Source organism: Suncus etruscus, chromosome 13, assembly GCF_024139225.1.
Source record: "Suncus etruscus isolate mSunEtr1 chromosome 13, mSunEtr1.pri.cur, whole genome shotgun sequence".
Taxonomy (NCBI): domain Eukaryota; kingdom Metazoa; phylum Chordata; class Mammalia; order Eulipotyphla; family Soricidae; genus Suncus; species Suncus etruscus.
In genome coordinates, this window is record NC_064860.1 from 14,438,221 (window position 1) to 14,459,097 (window position 20,877).

General features: G+C 40.4%; 1 protein-coding gene across 1 annotated transcript in view; it reads left to right on the forward strand.

The window, feature by feature from the left end:
• Positions 1–20,877, forward strand: part of DNAH11 (dynein axonemal heavy chain 11) — a 331,898-nt gene that overhangs the window by 268,074 nt on the left and 42,947 nt on the right. The window contains 3 exon segments of the mRNA XM_049785980.1: positions 9,880–10,084; positions 11,298–11,462; positions 16,665–16,805. Of these exon segments, the coding sequence (XP_049641937.1) occupies positions 9,880–10,084; positions 11,298–11,462; positions 16,665–16,805 (511 nt within the window).

Genomic DNA, 20,877 nt, shown 5'->3' on the forward strand with positions numbered 1-20,877 from the left:
AGTAACTTGGATGCAAATTTTGAAGGAAGTACAAGGAAAAGGTACATGACCTAATACAGAGCTTATTTTCCTTTTTATATTATAAAAACAGGAAGCCTAAAATGGGGGAAATGTAAATCTGGCAAAATATTTATCTGGCTTTACATAGAGATACCCTGTTGCAATAGAATAGAAAATAAATAAGTTTGCCTGGATTCATTGTATCCCCAAACTCATCTATTTTGTCAGTTTTCTAATTAGAGCTTATGTTCTGTTACCCAACAAAGAAGCTTTACTTTGATTTCTTACCTATTCCCTCTTATTTTATATTTCTGAATAATATGCCTGTGGGGTTGTAAATATGTGCCCCTTTGTGTTTTAAGGACACAATAGCACTGAAAACCAGAAAAGGTAAGGGAACCGGTCCTCAAAGAGTGCACAGCGAAGACCTTCACCAAAGTTTTCCCACCTCCTCTATCCTCCTTTTTCTCTTTCACTCTCTTGCAAGTCCCTCCCTCGCCAAGTTTTAGAATATCAAGAGTAGTTTTTGGTTTACTTTAGCAGTTTGTTTTGAGGTCTTTTTTTTCTTCACCAACATTAGTCTATTCCTAGTAATGACTGTCTTCAGAAGGTGCTTGTGATAGATATAGCAGAGTCCAAAAGTTGAAGTGCATTAATAATTGGAATGTTGTGGAGTATGAAGTAATGAATACTAATTATTCCATTCATGTCTGACAATTCCCTGGAGACCAATACATCAGCCCAGACTTTAATTTGGTTCACGTAATGGTTTCATCAATAGCACATTAAATCTGTGTTTGAGAAGATATACATTTGAACCTGACCCACACCGGAGATACGACTGTCATAAAATGGCCACAGGCTGACAATTGCTAGGTAATTACAAATAATTAAAGCCACCAAACTCCAGACAATCCTAATTTTCAGTAAAATATATCTTATAGTAGCAATTGACAGAAAACATATCTGGGAAGATTTATCAACACCTACTTTTTTGCAAAGCAAATTTACTGGCTTTCACATTAGAGAAGTGACTGAGGTATGAAGCATCTTCACAAAATTATCTCTCTTTAATCTTTCAAGTTTCTCCAAATATTAATGAATGATTTTTAAAACTTTAATTTTAGCTGGAGTAATCTTGCTATAAGACACATTTCAGCTTCTTCCTAAGCATATAAATACTTTGAAGAGACATTTCATAGAACAATTATTGCAACAAGAGTCCTTAGGGTGATTTTGAACAGCAGTCTCTCCTCAGAGGCCAGAAACACTGTCCAAAAATGAAAACCTCTCACTTTGCCTGCTGCCCACCCAGATTCAAAGCATGGGGGTTTTTTTGTTTGTTTGCTTTTGTTTGGGGTCCACACCCCTTGATGCTCAGGGGTTACTCCTGGTTATGTGCTCAGAAATCACTACTGGCTTGGGAGATCATATGGGACACCCAGGGATCAAACCACGGTTCATCCTAGGTCAGCCATGTGCAAGGCAAATGCCCTACCACTGCACCATCACTCCGGCCCCTACTAATATTTATGTTATAATGATGCTGTTTTCTGAAAACTATGCCAGATTTAATTGGAGGCATTCTTTGCAGCTAGCTAACATCTTTCCAGTTTTTGGGTTTGCTTTTTTTTGTTTTTGTTTTTGACCATATCCAGCTGTGCTCACAGGGTTGCCTCTTGGCTCTGCAGGGGATGCTGAGGATTGAAACCCAGTGGACTATATGCAAGGCAAGCATCACCCTATCCATTACTCCAGTTGCTCTAGACCCAACTGTTCAGTTATCAAATGTGATTATGTGGTGGTTCTTAGAGTTGTTGTCAGCTGATTAGCTCACAGTTGATTATCTATTTGAGATTTTAGGTGGGATTTGGGAAGGATCTTGTGAAAGTAATTCCTCAACTGAAATCAAATGTGCTCTTTTGAGCTTTGGAGTTGATGGCTTTTAAATAAAGTATTTCTTTTTTTTTTTTTTTTTGGTTTTTGGGCCACACCCGGTGACGCTCAGGGGTTACTCCTGGCTATGCGCTCAGAAGTCGCTCCTGGCTTGGGGGACCATATGGGACGCCGGGGGATCGAACCGCGGTCCGTCTCCTAGGCTAGCGCAGGTAAGGCAGGCACCTTACCTCCAGCGCCACCGCCCGGCCCCAAAATAAAGTATTTCTTGTGAGTAAGAAAAGTTTAAGTTAATGCATGCCATAATAAAATATAGTTCAGCATTCTGGTATCCTATTTTCTAATCTAAGTTACAGAAAAAGACTTTTAACAACTTTCTATTCCTTTTTTTTGTGTGTGTGGTTTTTGGGTCACACCTGGCAGTGCTCAGGGGGTATTTCTAGCTCCAGGCTCAGAAATTGGCCTGGCAGGCACGGGGGACCATATGGGATGCCGGAATTCCAACCGATAACCTCCTGCATGAAAGGCAAACGCCTTACCTCCATGCTATCTCTCCGGCCCCAACAACTTTCTATTCCTAAATGTAATCAAGATTTGTATTAAGTTTAAGCAGGAACACAGATGAGTCACCATAGTTGTTTGCCTGTGTCAAAGCAAACACCAGAATCACAAATAAGAACTTTTCTTTTTTTTCCTCAAAAGTTTATTTTAAAAAGCAAGTATTTGGGGCCGGAGAGATAGCATGGAGGTAAGGCATTTGCCTTGCATGCAGAAGGACAGTGGTTTGAATCCCAGCATCTCATATGGTCCCCCAAGACTTCCAGGAGCGATTTCTGAGTGTAGAACCAGGAGTAGCCCCTGAGCACCACCCGGTATGACCCCAAAACAAAACAAAACAAAACAAAACAGCAAGTCTTGACACCAGAATGTATCTGTTGTAATGCAACATATCATATCTAAATATAGGTTATTGAAATATACTGTGTTTTATATTAAGAAGCAGAGAGATACACACATCTCTCTCAAAAGGGAATCCTAAACCAGGAAATCATAACTGCCTCCCTTCTTCCTATACTCCTGCAACATTAATTTTTTTTTATTTTATGAGCTTTGTCTTTATCTTAGAAGAACTTGCTTATTATGTGCCTTCTTTCCTTCCTTTCCTCCAATACTTTACCAAATGTGCTGTTTTCAGCCAAAACCTTTCTTCAGGAGCCAGGTTTGAGTACGTGGCATGAACCTTCCTGTAAAGTTGCTAAGTAACACCTCCCTCTGCTGGGCACTACCTCATTCCTTCCCCTGCCTTCCTGGACACAGCTATTGGAAACCAATCTAGAAGCTTTTCATTTCAAACAGCAGGCTGGGCAGTAAGGCTTTTTGTTGTCTGCTGACATTTATTTTTCCTCCCAATATATGCCTTTTTTTTCTGACTTGTCAAACTATATTATTCACTTTGCTCCCAATCCACCTGTTATCTCTTACATTTACAAGGCCCTGAGGCCTGGAAAATGGGATTCCTCATTGCTAATCACAAGAATGCTAAGTGAATTGCTTCAACTTTAGAGAACCTTCAACATAAGGAAATTTGAATCTAGAGATTTCTCTTCAAACAATGGTTTTGCCATCTTTCTGAATCTGCCATATATTAAGTCCTTATTTTAGATTTAAATTTAATATGCAGAGCCCAGATAATGTGATTGTTGTGCACACAGCCTACCCCAGTTTAGTCCCTAAGCACAAAGCCAAGAGCAATCCCTGAGCAAGGCACTAGGAGTCATAAAGAAATGAATACATTGGAGATACCACTCTACATATTTTATTTTAAGACCGTAACAAAAAGTAATGATGATGTCCAATGACTCAGAATAATAGTGGAGAAATTTGATCAGTAGAGGAAACTGGTGACATTTTTAACAGTAATGATCATCTTGAGGACCATTATGACAAAAGTAAAAATTATTTCCAGGGGCCAGGGAGATAACACACTGGTTAAAATGCTTGTCTTGCACATGGCTGGCCCCAGTTTAATTCCAAATACTGAATATAGTCCCTCGAGCACCACCATGAGTGATCCCTGAACACAGCCATGAATAAGTCCTGGGTACTGCTACATCTGATTTTGTAATGAAAACAAACACAAAAACACTTCTTTCCAGGCTTATATCTAAGAAACAATAACACCAGGTTATAGTCTCATAAAGATTAATACAAATTAACTCTTTCAACTCACTTAAGGAAAATCTGATAATTGGGAAAATAAGTTCCCACATTTGTTGCAGAAATGTGGTGAACATTAACGGAGAGTTAATTTAAAGTTTTCTAAATATAATTTTGTATATAATCCTTCAAAACAATGGTCCTCTGTGACTTAAAAGAAATCAGGGCTGTTTATATCCTAGGAAACCTTTTACTGGAATTTTGAATAAGCTTTGAGAGAATTTTGAAGCTCTAAATGTACCTGATTTTTATGCAAATCTGGCATGGAAAACTGAATTTGAAGTCAATTTTGTAGATGGTTAATCATTGTTATAGAATAATTCGGCTAATAGTAAGCATTTTGTCCTATTGGAAATTTTATGTAAATTGAATGATTCATTTGTTAAAATGCTATGAATTTGATTCTCCATTTCATAAGTATGCGAACCCAAAAACTATAGCTTTTTTTTTCTCTAAGGCTAGGAACCTAGGAAAATCTATTCTTTTGTTTTAATATGAAAAGCATTTCAAAATAGAGATCAGTTAGGGCATGTTTACTTTCTGTTTTTCTCTATTACCTGGTTAGGCATACTTTGTTAGTATCCCCTGGTGATCAACAGGGAGATGGGATGATAGAGGTTGGAATTATGAACTGTCTCCATCAAGTCACAAATTAGATCTTCAGTGTGCTATAGTGATGGAACTTCATATGTAGATGTCTAGAGACCCAGGTTCTGGTCCCAGCTCTGCCACTAAGTGGGGTGACCTTAAACAAGTCATAGGCACGTGGATTCATAAATAAGAGTTAGTGGGGTGGCTCTCTTGGACTGTCCTTTACCCCCCAGAATGCTAGTGCAACTGGTCTCCACTTTACAGCTTGTTGTAGATTGAGCATCTATTCCACCGTCATTGGAGATAAAAAGGATAAGAAGAAGGGGAGAAAAAAAATTTGGTGACAACTACCAAAAAAAGAAAGAAGAGAGAGAGAAAAAAAAGAAAAGAAAAATGGAAGAAAAAGGAAAAAAATGGACCCGGCAAATAAAAATAAAAATAAATCTCTAAATAATAACCACAAGAGTGAAAAAGAAAGAGAAAAGTGGAAGAAAAAAGAGAAGGAAAATAAAGTCAAAAACTAACAAATCAAAACAAAACAAAAAAAAGTATGGGTGCTGTAGTGGTAGGGTTTGGCGTTCCCCCCACTTTTTTTTTTTTTTTTGCATAGGCACAGTAAGCATTGGGGAAGAAAGGGAATTCCTGTGGCCTAAGAGATTCAGGGTTTCTCCAACCTTGAAGCATACCACTATGGGATCAACCCCCTGGCTCTAAATATACTCATTACCCCATCCCAAAGGCTTTTTTGTGATGCCAGGAAAGTTTCCTCTCGGTTGTGTGTGAGAAAATCAAGCCACTGTAGCTAGCGATCTTGGTATTTGCGCAGATTATATATAGGTCAGGGTCTGGGATAGAGTTTCTAGGTTCTAGAGGTTCCTATCCATCATTGTTGTTGTGTTCAGTCTTCTGTAACACTTGCTCCCTGTTTTCGTTCAGTCCCAAAGCCGAAGCCTAGGATATTATGGATCCAAAGGTTCTGTTCAGTCTCTGTTGTCCAAGTTGGACCTCTGCAATAAGACATGTTGTTGTTGTTGTTTTTATGTGTCCTGGGCTACAGCCTAGGGTAGGGTTTTCCTTATTAGTCCCAAGGTAGGCTCTGTTCAGTCACGGTTGTCAAAGTCAGTTTTCTGTTGTTGGTGCTCGTAATTTTCACAGTTCAAAGGATGATATCTCTTCTGATTTCCATTTAGTGTTAGGTGATGTGATAGGACAGCCTGGTCTTAGGTCAAGTTTTCCTTTCCTCATTGTCATATCAAAACTTGCACAAGTTGGGGTGCCAGAGTAGTGTTATAAATCTCCCAATGGAGCTTAGTTCCTGGTGGTGTTGCCCGGAGTTGTATCATTTCTACATCGGGGATCTGGGGTTTCAGATTGGACTAACACTGTCCAATCTCCTGGGGACTGGTTGTATCCACATGACACATGTTCAGGATGGGAGGCACCCTTCTGCTATAAAAAGTTCTTATCCCTAGAAGATAAAATCTTGTTTCTGTGTCTATGGTTTCCCCTTTTTTTACTGCGCCCATACAAAAACATATGGTGTAATACTGTGTTGCTGGTGCTATTCTGGTAAGGATGACAGGCTGCACACAGTCTCTGTCTTCTGGCTTTGTTCTGAGCTTTTATCCCAGTCAAGGCTTTTTGTACTAAGCAGCACCAAAAATGGTAAGGATAGAGAAAAATGTATATATTAAAATAGAACAAATAAATAAAACTGAGTTAAAAAGAAAAGGTATTCGAATAAAACAAGTGGTGGAGGAGGCTACTTGTATATTTAGGAATACACATCTTAAGATGTATTGTTATATAGGTATTGAGCTTCCATAGGCAATATAAGACTCCCAATTAAGTCTTTTGATATATTCTTGTGGGGAGTAAAAGTCAAGGTACTTTTTGATTCACAGGCCTTGGAATTGAGTTTGAGAGCTGCTTTGCTGCATTACGAGACCATATAGTGTCTTTGAGCTGGGAGTTTTGCTGAGGCCAATTTCTATATCGTGCAACAGTTCAAACGATTTGGTGGGGTTGAAAGGGGCCATCAAGAATGAGTCAGCAGGCGTGCTGGTTGTAGTTCTTTGCCGAGGCATGAGAACGGGGACCCAGAGGGTGTCTTTCACTGAGGAGCTGGAAGGTGGTCTATTGGGGCAGGAGGTCAATCTTGGTGCCTACCGAGTTAGAAACTGAGGATAAAGAGGGTTAAATTAGGGGAAGATAACGGATTAGGATTGGGAGATAAGGGGGTAGAAGAGACACAGGGGTAGGGGAGAGGAAATAAATGACAGGGGCTAGGGCTATATACAACATATATATGTATATATATGTGTATATATACATATATACATATATATATATATATAAATTGTTTGTGATTTCGGCTTGGAGTCAGTATGGAAAGTCACGTCCATAAAGACTGACTTTAAAGATCTATTTGAGTGTTATCATCCAAATCTTTGGTATTCCGTTTCCTTTCCTAGGAACCATCTAGAATAAAGAACATTTTTAGATAATGCTTAAAAAGTATATTTGCCGCGCAAATGCTCCCGCGCGGTTATGAAAATGAGTATTAGTAAGAAAAGGCACCACTGCAGGGGGTCCAGTATGAATATGAGAGGAGTTTCCCTCCTACGCCCTCCCCCCCAGAGCCCAGTTGCCAGACCTGGCCCTGAAGACCAGTTTGGCATGGGGGGATCTCGGTCTCCTGGACTAAGTGCTCAGCCCAGGAGGCCATTGGCCAGCTGTCTGCCTAGATTCCCAGCCATACCCGTAGGAGAGGAACGGGAATCCTGGCATGTGGAATCGTCTGGGTCCAGCTGCAGCCTCCCTCTTCAGTATGAAAAAGCATGGGGAGGAGATTGCCATATTACAGTACTCCCAAGTTATAAAAGTTGTTGCAGTTATTAGGACATTCTTTCTAAAAAAGGAACATTGCCTAAATGCTAAATATAATATACAGTGACTTTCCTTTAAAATTATCCACTTTTCCAAAATTGATAAATGGATGAAATAGCATCTTACTATTCCATTGAGATTATTCTGGTGCTTGGCCAACACCAACTAGGATGTTGGTAATTTTTCACTGCCATGTAGTTCAGGCCATTTGCTGAAAGAATTGAAGAAATTTTACTATTTGTGTGGTTTCTTTGTCTACATGGACACTACATTAAAAAATATTTTTCCTATGGCTAGTGAGATAATACAGGAGTACATGTACAGTACATGCATTCAGCAGATCTTGGTTCAACCCCAACACCACATGTGATACCCCAAGCACCACCAGGAGTGACTTTTGAAGGCTATGGGGTATGGTTAGGAACCCCAACCAACCCCCAAAGAAACAAGCTTTAGTAGGTCCTCTTGATAGTTTCCTGGTAGGAAATTAGCCACTGGCAGATTGGAGTTTGGAAACAGAATTCCTCTGATAACTTTACAGGAAGAAGTTTCTGAGAGAAGGAGTAAGGAACCCTACCTAGAGTTATAGACGCAACCAATGATTTGCAGCAGGAAAAAGCTGTTACCTGTTCCACCTGTTTTTGGGTCCTGTGTTTGGGGCAGGGAAAGACCATCATTTCCATCATCTCCAGTGTGAAAAACTGCACTTAGACCCTCTTAGCCTCTGTTTCCTATGTCTTGTGCTCCAGCCAAAGCTTCCATTGGCCAAGCCAGGCCTTTCATTGGCCACAGCCAGAAGGCTGTGGATCCCAGGCAGCCAAATCTATAAGAAGTTAAGAGCTGAGAACATGCTATAGAACAAGGCTAAAACTTCCTCTTTCTGCCCACTCCTCCTTAAGGGGGGTTTGAAGCTGAGAAATAATTACCAGACCATCACTCTTTACCTTAAGGCGCATAGAGAAAGAGTTTAGAGGCTACACAGCATCATGCCAGCTGAGGTAAAAGGCAGCCACCCTTCAGGGACAGTGGGACCTGGAAACACACAAAACCTAGAACATGTTCCTGGTAGGTTTGTTTACATCACTCTTCCATCTTGTGCTGACCCTTTCAACCGGCAAGGGTCAACATACTCCCAATGCTATTCAGGGACCAATGACACTCCCCAGGAAAGAAGAGATCCCTGGCTGATGATGACAGCCGACAGTTTATTCCCTTCCAACAGTGTGTGTGTGTGTGTGTGTGTGTGTGTGTGTATTATAACTAACTAAACATAACTAAAGAGGAGGAGCTGAGATATCTGGAGGGTAACAGGTCAGGTGGATAGTTGAGGGAAGAAGATAAGCATGATCAATGGGGGTTAGGAATGCTTCTGGAGCAACAGAGTTTATAGATATTATCTCCTTTAACTAGAACTTTCTGTGAGGGAGAGGGACAGTCCAAGATCAAGCCCAATTAGGAACACTAATCATGGGGGATGGCGCCCCTATCTCTAGTGCCTTGGTCTCTCCAAAGCTTTCAAGGAGAATCCCTGAAAGAGATTTGCTTTACAGAGGTTCCCTCTGCCAGACAGTTCTGGAAAAGCGTCACTGAGGGGATTCAACACATCTGAAAACAGGCTTCATTACTCTGGAGGAGACCTGCTGCTTGTCAAAGGACTTCAGCACAAGCTTATGAGTTCCCTTTTCAGCTTCCCTTTTATTCTCTCCCTTCCCAAGTCTCAGGAAAGGTAGTTTTCACTGGGATAGCTTGAATGAAGTGGCCACTCCTGATGTGAGTGCTGGGAAAGCGAGGAAAAAGGCAGAAGCTTGGTCATGGAGTAGGGAGCAGGAAAGGAAATCATCCTGTGTTCCATCCTCAAAAGGCAGCTGCCATTTCTTTGGATCCAGTCTCACAAGGCTGGAGAGTGACTTTCAGAAGCAGGCATTAATTGTTAGTGCTTTTACTGTGAACACACACATAAGCACATTGGCTTATCCTTCCAGAATAGAAATTCAAAAAGTACAGTAGAAGTTGGTACTTGTTGTTATAGTCCTTTATGCAAATTATGGGGTGTGTATATATTTTTTTTCTTACACACTTTATGAAGTGAGTGCCAGGCTTATCACCATTTTACACCTCAGACATCTTCAGCACATAAAAGTTTACTGGCCGGTTATTCAATTACTCAGGTAATTGAAAGAAACTGAGAAGAGCTGAAAAGAGCTTGAAGCACTGGAAGAAGGGTATGCTACCTTAGCATTAGGTATGGATCAAGGGACTCTCCTGACTGTGTTATGTTCCCTTTAGGTTCATCAAGATTGGAGATAGAGAATGTGAATTTAATAAGGACTTTCAGCTTATTCTTCACACAAAATTAGCAAATCCTCACTACAAGCCAGAATTGCAGGCTCAGACGACCCTCCTCAATTTCACGGTCACCGAAGATGGTCTAGAAGCCCAGCTGCTGGCTGAGGTAGTCAGTGTTGAAAGGCCAGATTTGGAAAAACTTAAGGTAAAGATGACTGAATCTTTGTTTGTTTGTTTGATTGATTGTTTCTGTGCCACACCCAGTGATGCTATCCTGCTACTCCTGGCTATGTGCTCAGAAATTGTTCCTGGCTTGGGGAACATATGGGATACAGGGGTATCAAACCACGGCCCATCCTAGGTTAGTGTGGGCAAGGCAGACGCCTTATCCCCTGTGCCATTGCTCCAGCCCCAAGATGACTGAATCTTTTAAGTTATTATTTAATCAAATTACCATGAGCGGCAGAGTTTAAAAAGTTGTTGATTGTTGGGCTTCAGAGAATATTCCAACCTCCATCACTTCACCAGTGTTCAGTTTTGTTTACCAGTACTCGAAGTTTCCTTCTATAGGCCCACATTTTGCCTCTATAGCAGAGACTTTACTTCTCTTTTTCTTTTCCCTTTCTTTCTTCTGGTTTGCAATGATGTTACTGAGAGTAGTATATCATGCATAACACTTTACTTCCTTTCAGCACCCAACTCTTGTCCATTTCTGACTATCATTGTCATAGTGGTCCATTCTCTGTCCTAACTGCAAACCCCCCCCCCCACCAACAACATGCACTCACTTTGTGGCAAGCTTCCCACTACAGACCAGTCCTCCTGGCTTTTATTTGTATTGTCTTTGGATATTCATTTTTTTATATCCCTTAAATGTGCTTATCTATATCTGTCCCTCTCCCTCTGATTCATTTCACTCAGCATGCTATTCTCCATATCTTTCCAGGTATTAGCAAATTTCATGACTTCATTTTTCCCTAACAACTCTGTAGATGTTTCAGAGTTTCTTTATCCACTCACTTATCTGCTCTCAGGCACTTGAGTTGTTTCCAGATTTTGGCTATTGTGAATAGTGCTAAAGAGTGCAGATGCCAGGGTTAATTTGGATTAAATTATGATGACAGGGGCTAATGTGCTAGCACAGCAGATAAGGTACTTGCTCTCCAGAATAACTAACCCCAATTCAATCTCTACCACCACATACGGTCCCCTAAGCATCACCAGGAGTGATTCCAGAACACAGAGCCAGTTTTCCCTGAAAATGCCGAGTGTGTCTCAAATCAAAAGTAAAGATTAGTATGGCTTTATTGTTAGATACATATTATTGTATGCTGATTCTATGAAATGTGTAATTGAGGGACCTTCACTGAAACATGAGTATAACTACTTTTTTTCCTTCTTTTCTTGCTCTACCCTAGTTGGCATTGACCAAACACCAGAATGACTTTAAGATTGAGCTGAAGTTCCTGGAGGATGACCTCCTCTTGTGCCTCTCTGAAGCACAGGGAAGTTTCCTGGGTGACACCAAACTGGTAGAGAGACTGGAGAAGACCAAGACAACTGCAGCAGAAATAGAGCGCAAGGTAGGAAAAGGCATAGATTGCATCCTGGAAGACTTGAAAAGACAACTTAGCACACGGTGGCCAGCGTGTACCACATGTGAATCACACTTGAATAGGTTTAAATAATACTGTCTCCTGGTTTCCCCTACCTCAAACTCTAATTACACTTTCATGCCAAGTTCATTATCTTGGGTTTGGGGTAGGGGAAACCATGAGACAGTGGTAGAAATAAGGGGACACTCTACTGTTGGAACATGTTTGAAACTCAAACATCAAGATTATTATAAGTCATACTGTAAATAGCATGGAAGATTAAAAAAATTAGGGGGGTGTTGGGCCACACCCAGTGGCGCTCAGTGGTTACTCCTGGCTCTTCGCTCAGGAATCCCTCCTGGCAGGCTATAGGGATTATATGGGATACTGGGGATCCAACATGGGTTCTACCCCAGTTGGTCATGTGCAAACCAAATGCCCTACCACTGTGCTATCACTCTAGGCCCTAAAAAATATTTTTATTTAAACAGCATGGTTACGTACTATAGTGATTTTTTTCACAAATAAAGTTCATGATTGAGTTACAGTCACACAATTTTCAGCAACCTTCACCAATGCTCATTTCCCACCATTAATGTCAAAAGTTTCCCTCTCACCCTTCCTGATGCCCTCTTCCCACTCAGCCATCCTCCCCCTTGTGCTTCGGGGGCAGGCATTTTACTTCTCTCATGCTCACTCTCTCTCATTTCTTTTTGACACTATGGTCTGCACTATTGTTAATGAAGGGGTACCATGTATGTTCCTTTTCTTCTCTAACTGCTCTCCTCGCTCATTGTGTCAAGCTTACTGCCATTGTCCTCCTAATTCTCATCTCTATTATCTCTGGATATCATCTCCACACTGTCTTATTATCTTTATATCCCATAATGAGGTGAGTGAGATTATTCTATTTATCCCTCTCTGATTCATTTCACTCAACATAATAATCTTCCTGTCCATCAATGTATAAATGAAATTTATAACTTCAATTTTCCTTATGGCTGCATAATATTACATTGTATAGATATACCACAGTTTCTTTAGCCACTCATCTGTTGTCAGGCATCTGGATTGTTTCCGGATTCTGGCTATTATAAATAGTGCTGCAATGAACATAGGAGTGCAAAGGGCATTATTGTGTGGGTTTTTTTTTAACATACTATGGTATATCCCTAGTAGTATTGTGGATCATATAGGAGTTCAATTTTCATGCAACATTCTCCAAGATAGATTATATGCTGGGCCACAAAGCATACCTCCATAATATCAAGACAATAGAAATTGTATCAACTACCTTCTCAGATTATCAAGCACTAAAATTCGAAATGAATTACAAACTGACACAGAGAAAAAGACTTTACCACCTGAAAATGAAAGAGCTCACTACTGAATAGCCAGTAACTTAGAGATGAAATCAAAGAAGAAATTAAAAGTTTCCTGGAAACAAATGAGAATAAAGATATAAATTGTTAGAATTTGTAGGACACAGCAGAAGCAATATTAAGAGGAATATTTATAGCTTTGCAAGCATTCATGAGGAAGAAAGAAAGAGCCTAGTTAAATAACTTAATGGCACAGTTTAAAAATATTAAAAATGCTCAACAAAATGAAGCAAAAATAGGCAGACAGAAGGAAAACAAAACTCTGAGCAAAATTAATGAGCTGGCAACAACCCAAAAAACAATCCAAAGAATCAATGAAAGCAAGAATTTGTTCTTTGAAAAAATAGACAAGATCAATAAACTACTTGCAGGACTCACAAAGAAAAGAAAGGGAGAGAAACTTAATAAACCAAATTAGAGGGGCCGGCGAGGTGGCGCTAGAGGTAAGGTGTCTGCCTTGCAAGCGCTAGCCAAGGATCAGGACCGTGGTTGGATCCCCCGGCGTCCCATATGATCCCCGCAAGCCAGGGGAAATTTCTGAGCTCTTAGCCAGGAGTAACCCCTGAGCATCAAATGGGTGTGGCCAGAAAAACCAAAAGAAAAATTAGAAATGAAAAGGGAGAGGTCACTATAGATACTGCAGAAATTCAAAGGGTAAGCAAAAACTACTTTGAGAAACTTTCTGCCACAAAACAAGAGAACATGGAAGAAATCGATAAATACTTGGACTCTTATAATCTCCCAAGGTTGAACCAATATTAATATGTAAGAAAAGGAAAGCACTGAACTCTTCATTAGTATTTCATCCCCAGTTAATTTGTCTGTTCCTTTTTGATTCATATTTGATACTTCAATCTAGATTTCAAAGACAATTATTTGGATTTAAGAGAATGTAAGGGAGAGGCCAATGTGATAGCACAGTGGGGAGGACATTCACCTTGACTATGACTGACCCAGGTTTGATATCTGGCATTCTATATCCCCAGGCCTAACAGGAGTAATTTATAAGTACAATTCCAGAAGTAACCCCTGAACTCATCTGGATATGGCCCAACCCCCACCCAAAGAAACAAGCAATAAAAGGAGAATGCGTTAACTTGAATCATCTTGTTCTGCCTCATAAATTGAGGGGAAATAAATGTATGGTAACAAGACCAAACAGTCGTATGAACATTGAGTAGAAATAAAAATATGATCAGACTTAAACACCAAATCCAAAGTTAAAGAGAACAGAATTGATACCCATTCTACAACAAGCTATCCACAGAGGGAGCCACTTATACTAGCAGCCTAGGGTATAAAAGAAGGGGATAGGGGATGCATGCTGGGTACAGGGGTGGAGGGAGGACAACACAGGTGGTGGGAATGCCCTGATTTAATGTCACTATGTACCTAAAATATTACTGTGAAAGATTTGTAATTCACTTTGGTCACAATAAAAATTATTAAAAAATAAAATGGAGAATGTGTAAGTGAGAAATAACTAAAATAATTATTTCTGGAAATAGGATGATCTTGGTTTCAAAGCCTTCGAGTTGGGGAAACTATCATTCAGTACCTCTGGTATGAACTTATTGTGGCCATCAGCTTGTTATCTAGGCAAGTTGAGTCATGGTTACATACCTTAAATTAGCACTTGTTTTACATCAGTACTGGAGAAAATGGAAACTGTCCTTTGGGAAATAAAGAATTTTTCTGGGACTGGAGTGACGATGGTACAGTGGTCGGGCGTTTGCCTTGCACATGCTGACCCAGGATGGGCACGGTTCGATCCCCCAGAGTCTCATTATGGTCCCCCAGCCAGGAGCAATTTCTGAGCGCATAACCAGAAGTAACCTCTGAGCATCACCAGGTGTGGCCCAAAAATAAATAAATAAATAAATAAGTAAATAAATAAATAATAAACTAAAATTTTTTTTCGTCATTGAAAAAATCCAACTTGTTGATTTCTCTAGGAAGTCTGCCATACAGAATTAAGGTCACTTAGCAAACTCCCTTAAATATTGGGCTGTACAAGTTTCTAAGATAGTGTAACTCATGTTCCTTCTCATTCAGCGGAGGTCCAGCTTATTCAAACTGGACCTTGTCAGGCTAGTATTGTCTCTGAGTGACCAAAGTTTGGGGAGAAAAATAACCTCAAATTTGCTGGCTTCTAGGGTTTAAAATCGTAAAAGGTTTAGCATCAGGTACTAGCAGGTCTACAGGCCTCTCCATAGGCTTCTTGGCCTGTTGGACATTTTAGAGAAATACTTAGAATAATAGTTTTCTTTTGGGCCCTTCAGTGGCAGGAGGCTGAGCCAGGGACAGTCTCCCAATGTATTCAAATGCATTATTCACCCAGGGGAGGTGACATTTCCTAAAAGCCAGTCAAAATTGTCATTGAATAGACTACCCACGGATGCTAACACTGTATCTCAATAGGCCTCATGCCTGTCGAGCACTTTGGACCTCTCCAAGTGACCCTCCATCCTTAAAAATCCACTGCTTCAAAGTAAAAAACTCCAGATCTGCTTTCTGGAATATTCTCAATGCTAAAAAAAAAAAAAAATCTATTCATTATCAGCTAAGCCTGTGTTATCACACTTTCAATATATTTGTCTTAGTTTAAATAAGGAAACAGAATCCCAAATTACTCTTTCCTTTTAAGTGAACCCTAGGTGACTCGAAGATGGTAAAGATTAGAGCAATTAAGTAAATTAGGTCCTAGTTAACTTCTTATTGGCTCTCAAATGTCACTATCTTTATTCTGTACCAATATACTCTGACTTCCCTCTTTGTATTTCATTTCCTGATGTACACAACTGTAATGAATCAAGTCTATGAAAAATTATAAAAGTATTGTACCTTAGGGATAACTGCATATGGATAACTTTGTGTGTGTGTGTGTGTGTATATATATATATTGAACAATATATATTGTTCAAGACGTATATATGTGTATATATATATATACGTCTTGAACAAATAGGATTTTGAACCTGGAATAGAAGTGAATACGATGGTTGGTGGTATTTTTTTTTCCTAATTATCTTCTACCATATACCAAGAGGCTACTAGATAAAGATAAACTAAGTGGGAAAATATGAGCATATGGCTGAAATGGTGCAGAGTCAGAATAATAGACATGAAAATTTTCATGTAAAGGCTTTTCTAGGATGCATAAGCTATTAGAGATATTATTGACCTTGACATCTTTTATATACCTTGTTGACTAATAAAGTTATTGGCATTGAACTGACCCCAGCAGACTTTGTAAGAGCTATCCCTGGGAGGTGATATAGCTGGGTCATTAACCCCTGAAAGAGAGAGAAGAGGCAGGAAGGTGACATTACACCAGAATAATTTCTCTGGAACCTAAAACAATTGCGCTTGCTTAATCTGTAACCACAGCACTGGAATTAAAGTCTATCCCCATTGAAAACTCATTTCACACACACACACAATTAGAAATAGGAATCTAATAATTTTAGAAAAAATGAAGACACCTAGATATCATAAGCTTATCCACTTTATTTTTGTCTTTTGTTTTTGATTTTTGGGTCACACTCGACAGTGCTCAGGGGTTCCTCCTGGCTCTACACTCAGAAATCGCTCCTGGCAGGCTCTGGGGACCATATGGGATGCTGGACTTCGAACCACTATCCTTCTGAATGCAAGGCAAATGCCCCACCTCCATGCTATCTCTCCGGCCCCCAAGTTTATCCATTTTAGTACGGACATATCTCATTTCAGATATTCCTCCTCTACTATCTGGCTGAATTTAGGGACTATGAGAAGTAAGTTACCTATTTGTGTGATTCTGCCTTAGGTAATTGAAGCTAAAGAAAACGAAAGAAAGATCAACGAGGCCCGAGAATGTTATAGGCCAGTGGCAGCAAGAGCATCTCTTCTTTACTTTGTCATTAACGACCTCCAAAAAATCAACCCCATCTATCAGTTCTCTTTGAAGGTAATGTTGACGAGGCTAAGAAAAAATGAATTCACCTCGTGTCTTTCAGTGTGGGAGGTCTTGTTTATTTCTCTTTCTTTGGGGGCCACACTTAGCTGTGCATCAGGACTCTGAACTCAGCGATTGCTTCTCTGCTGAGGGATAACCTAATAAGGCCCTATACTATCTCCCAGCCCTGGAATCTATTTATAAACATGAAAGTATCCTAAAGATCTAGCTAGAAAAAAAAAAGATAAATAAAAATCAACCATCCTTTTTATTTCTTTTGTTTGTTTTGGTTTTTTTTTGGGGGGGGTCACACCCAGCAGCACTCAGGGGTTACTCCTGGCTCTGTGCTCAGAAATTGCCCCTTGCAGGCTTGGGAGACCATATGGGATGTCTGGATTTGAACCACCCTTCGTCCTGGATTGGCTGCATGCAAGGCAAACGCCCTACTGCCCTACTGCTGTGCTATCTCTCCAGCCTCCCCCCTTATTCTCATTTATAACTTTCAAGAATTTATATTCTTTTTTTTTTAAGAATGCTTATTTTATTTTATTTTATTTTATTATTTTTTGGTTTTTGGGTCACACCCAGCAGCACTCAAGGGTTACTCCTGGCTCTACACTCAGAAATCACTCCTGGCAGGCTCAGGGGATTATATGGAATGCCAGGATTCGAACCACCGTCCTTCTGCATGCAAGGCAAACACCTTACCTCCATGCTATCTCTCCAGCCCCAGATTCTTTTTTTTTTTTTTTTTAATTTGATTTTAGGGCACATCTGGCAGCATTCAGGAGTTAGCCCTGGCTCTTCACTTAGGAGTTACTCCTGGAGGTTCTTGGGACAACACGGGATGCCAGGGATCAAAGCTGGGTTAACCATGTACATAGTAAATGCCCTACCTACTGTACTATGCTCTGGCCTCAAGATGGTATATTTTTACTAAAGATCATAACCAGTAGTGCAGGTGGCTACTCCCAGCTCTATGTTGGGGAGTTCCTGCTGGTGATGCTCAGGGGACCAAATGTACTGGGGAGCAAATCCAGGTCCCTTGCATGTACAGTATATGCTCAATGATTAAACTATCTCCCCTGGGCCCGGAGAGATAGCACAGCGGTGTTTGCCTTGCAAGCAGCCGATCCAGGACCTAAGGTGGTTAGTTCGAATCCCGGTGTCCCATATGGTCCCCTGTGCCTGCCAGGAGCTATTTCTGAGCAAACAGCCAGGAGTAACCCCTGAGCACCGCTGGGTATGCCCCCCACCCCACCCCCCCAAAAAAAAGCTGTCTCCCCAGCTTAAGCCTTCTGTGGAGAGCTGTGGAATATTTTTGGTTTGTTTTTTGATTTATTTGGAATTTTGTCTCGAGGGATTTAGGTGTTTTAGGGGGGTATTATTGGGGTTATTGGTTATTGGGGTTTTTTTTGTTTTGATTTTTGTTTTTGATTTGGGTCTTCAGGCCACACACAGATGTTCTCAGAACTTACTTCTGGCTCTGTGTTAAGGATCACTTCAGACATGCCTCAGGGGACTATATATGGTACCAGGGTTAGAACCCAGGTCAGAATGGGCAAGGTATGAACCTTATCCACTGTACTATTTCTCTACCTCTCAAGGTTTTGAGGTAACTAAACTATCAGCATCACACCAAAATGTAAAATGCTTGGTTTTGGGTCTTTTTTTTTTGGGGGGGGTGTTGGGTCACACCCAACAGCACTCAGGTGTTACTCCTGGCTCTATGCTCAGAATTAGCTCCTGACAGGCTCAGGGGACCATATGGGATGCCGGAATTCGAACAACCATCCTTCTGCCTGCAAGGCAAATGTCTACCTCCATGCTGTCTCTCAGGCCCCAAAATGCTTGCTTTTATTCTTAAACAGTAGATTAGTATTTTCTTGAATATAAGAGAATTTTCCTTGCAGCTCCTGTAAATATGTTTTGTTAAGATACTTCTTAATTTTGGTTTTAATGGATAAAAAAATTACTTTTAAATCTCTTGTAGCATACTTTCACATTTCAACTAATATTTATTCAGTTGGTTTTTGTTTTTGGTTTGTTTTTGGTGGTTGGGCCATGCCTGACCATGCTCAGGGCTTACTCCTGGCTCTGTGCTCTGGGATCAGTGTTGGTGATGCTCAAGCGACCATATGAGGTGCCAGGAATTGAGCCTGGGTTGGGTTGGCTGCATACAAGACAAGTGCCTTATCCTCTGTACTTTGTACATAAGTATGTCTGAACTATCTCCATATACATGTTTTGTTTCTACATCCAAGAGAAAATGAACATTCACATTTTTTAATTTTAATTAGTTGCCCATGAACTCAGGTAAGTGTCAGAGTCAGAATTTAAAGCTGTCACTGACTTTTAGTATCATTCTTCTCTGGGAAATCTTTGTTTATTCTGTAATTCAGGTTCCAAACAGTGACTGAGATGTGTCATTATGTCAGGTGCTCTGCTGGACAGTGAATGTACAGTTTTGAAAAGAGGGTATGTGTAAATGAACAGGTACTATTGGGTTTGTGCTAGCAACCTAGTGATAAGACAAAGAGACCACCCATCAATGCAAGTCACAAAGCAGGGTTTTATTTGCTTACCTGGTTAAGGGTCCAAGACTTCCATGCGGGGACAGGTTCTGAAAGTCAAAGACCCTGAGTCACTTTTCCACTTGAGTTCAATAGCCATCACATCCATGTGTCAGAGCTGAATGTACATCCCCAGGAATCAGATAAAAGGGATTCACCATTCAAATGCATAATTCAGATGTTACAAGGATGTCCTGTTAAGACCTATCCTGAATATACAAGTGTGGGTAACATGTTCCAGACATGGGTGCCATATTCAGGATCTTGTGTCTTCCTTTGTCTTCAATTCTGATCTGAAGGCCACATTCCCACAAGCTAACAAGGGGGTTATAAAGAAGCAGTTTAGTTTAGCAAATGCAGAAACTTTCATAAGGAAAGAGGAAACCTCAGAATCCTACAATACAGATCAATATGAGTGTTTATAAAATTGATAGGGGCATGGGATGGTTATAAAAACAGAGCAAAAAGAAGTTGTTCTGTCATGATGACACAGGGAAGACGCTCAAAGGAAGAGGCATGTTAGCTGTCTCTGAAGGATAAGTGCTGCAATTAAAGGCATTGGTGGTGGGAATGTTGCACTGGTGAGGGGGCGGTATTCTTTTTATGACTGAAAACCAATTACAATCATGTCTGTAATTATGGTGCTTAAATAAAGATATTATTAAAAAATAAAAATAAAAAAGTGACTTAAAAAATAAAAGTGGCATTGGGCCGGAGTGGTAGCGCAGCGATAGGCTACTTGCTTTGCACGTGGCTGACACAGGATGGACCTCTATCCCCATGTCCCATATGGTCCCCCAAGCCAGGAGCAATTTCTGAGCACATACCCTGGAGTAACTCCTGAGTGTCACCAGGTGTAGCCAAAACAAAGCAAAACAAAAAGTTGCATCACTTAAATTATTTTCTCTCCTGATCCAGGCAGGATACCACTGTCTCCTGAAACAAAGACATAGACAGACTCTAAAATTTTACAAAATAATCCTTAGTGGGGGAAGCCAAAATTGTTCCTTTGTAACCCAATATAAGAAACAAATCTAGGGACCAAAGCAATAACACAGCAGGTTGGGCATTTGTGACTTGGGTTCAATCCCTGGCATCCCAGGTGGTTCCCTGAGCCCACCAGGAGCGATATCGAGCAGAGCCAAGAGTATTCCCTGAGTGACACTGGGAGTGGGCCCCGCAAGGAAAAAATATCAGTGAAACAGAGGCCCACAGGAGAACCAAAAATTGATCTGTACTAGGCTTCAGTAGTAAGGACTATAGACCTATAAGTATGCCCCCGAGGAGTATAGTTACAATTTTAAAATGTTATAATTCTTGGTAAAATGTGCTAGTACAGATTGTAATTCTCATGTTGCCAGTAGAGATGGCAAATAGTAGACCCTTTGGGGAAGCAATTCGGAAGTTTCTTATGAAATTAAACATTCCCTTACAGCATGACTATGCATTTGTACCTCGGCATTTACACAAGCAGAATTATAAATTATGTCTGTGAAAAACTTGCTCATAAA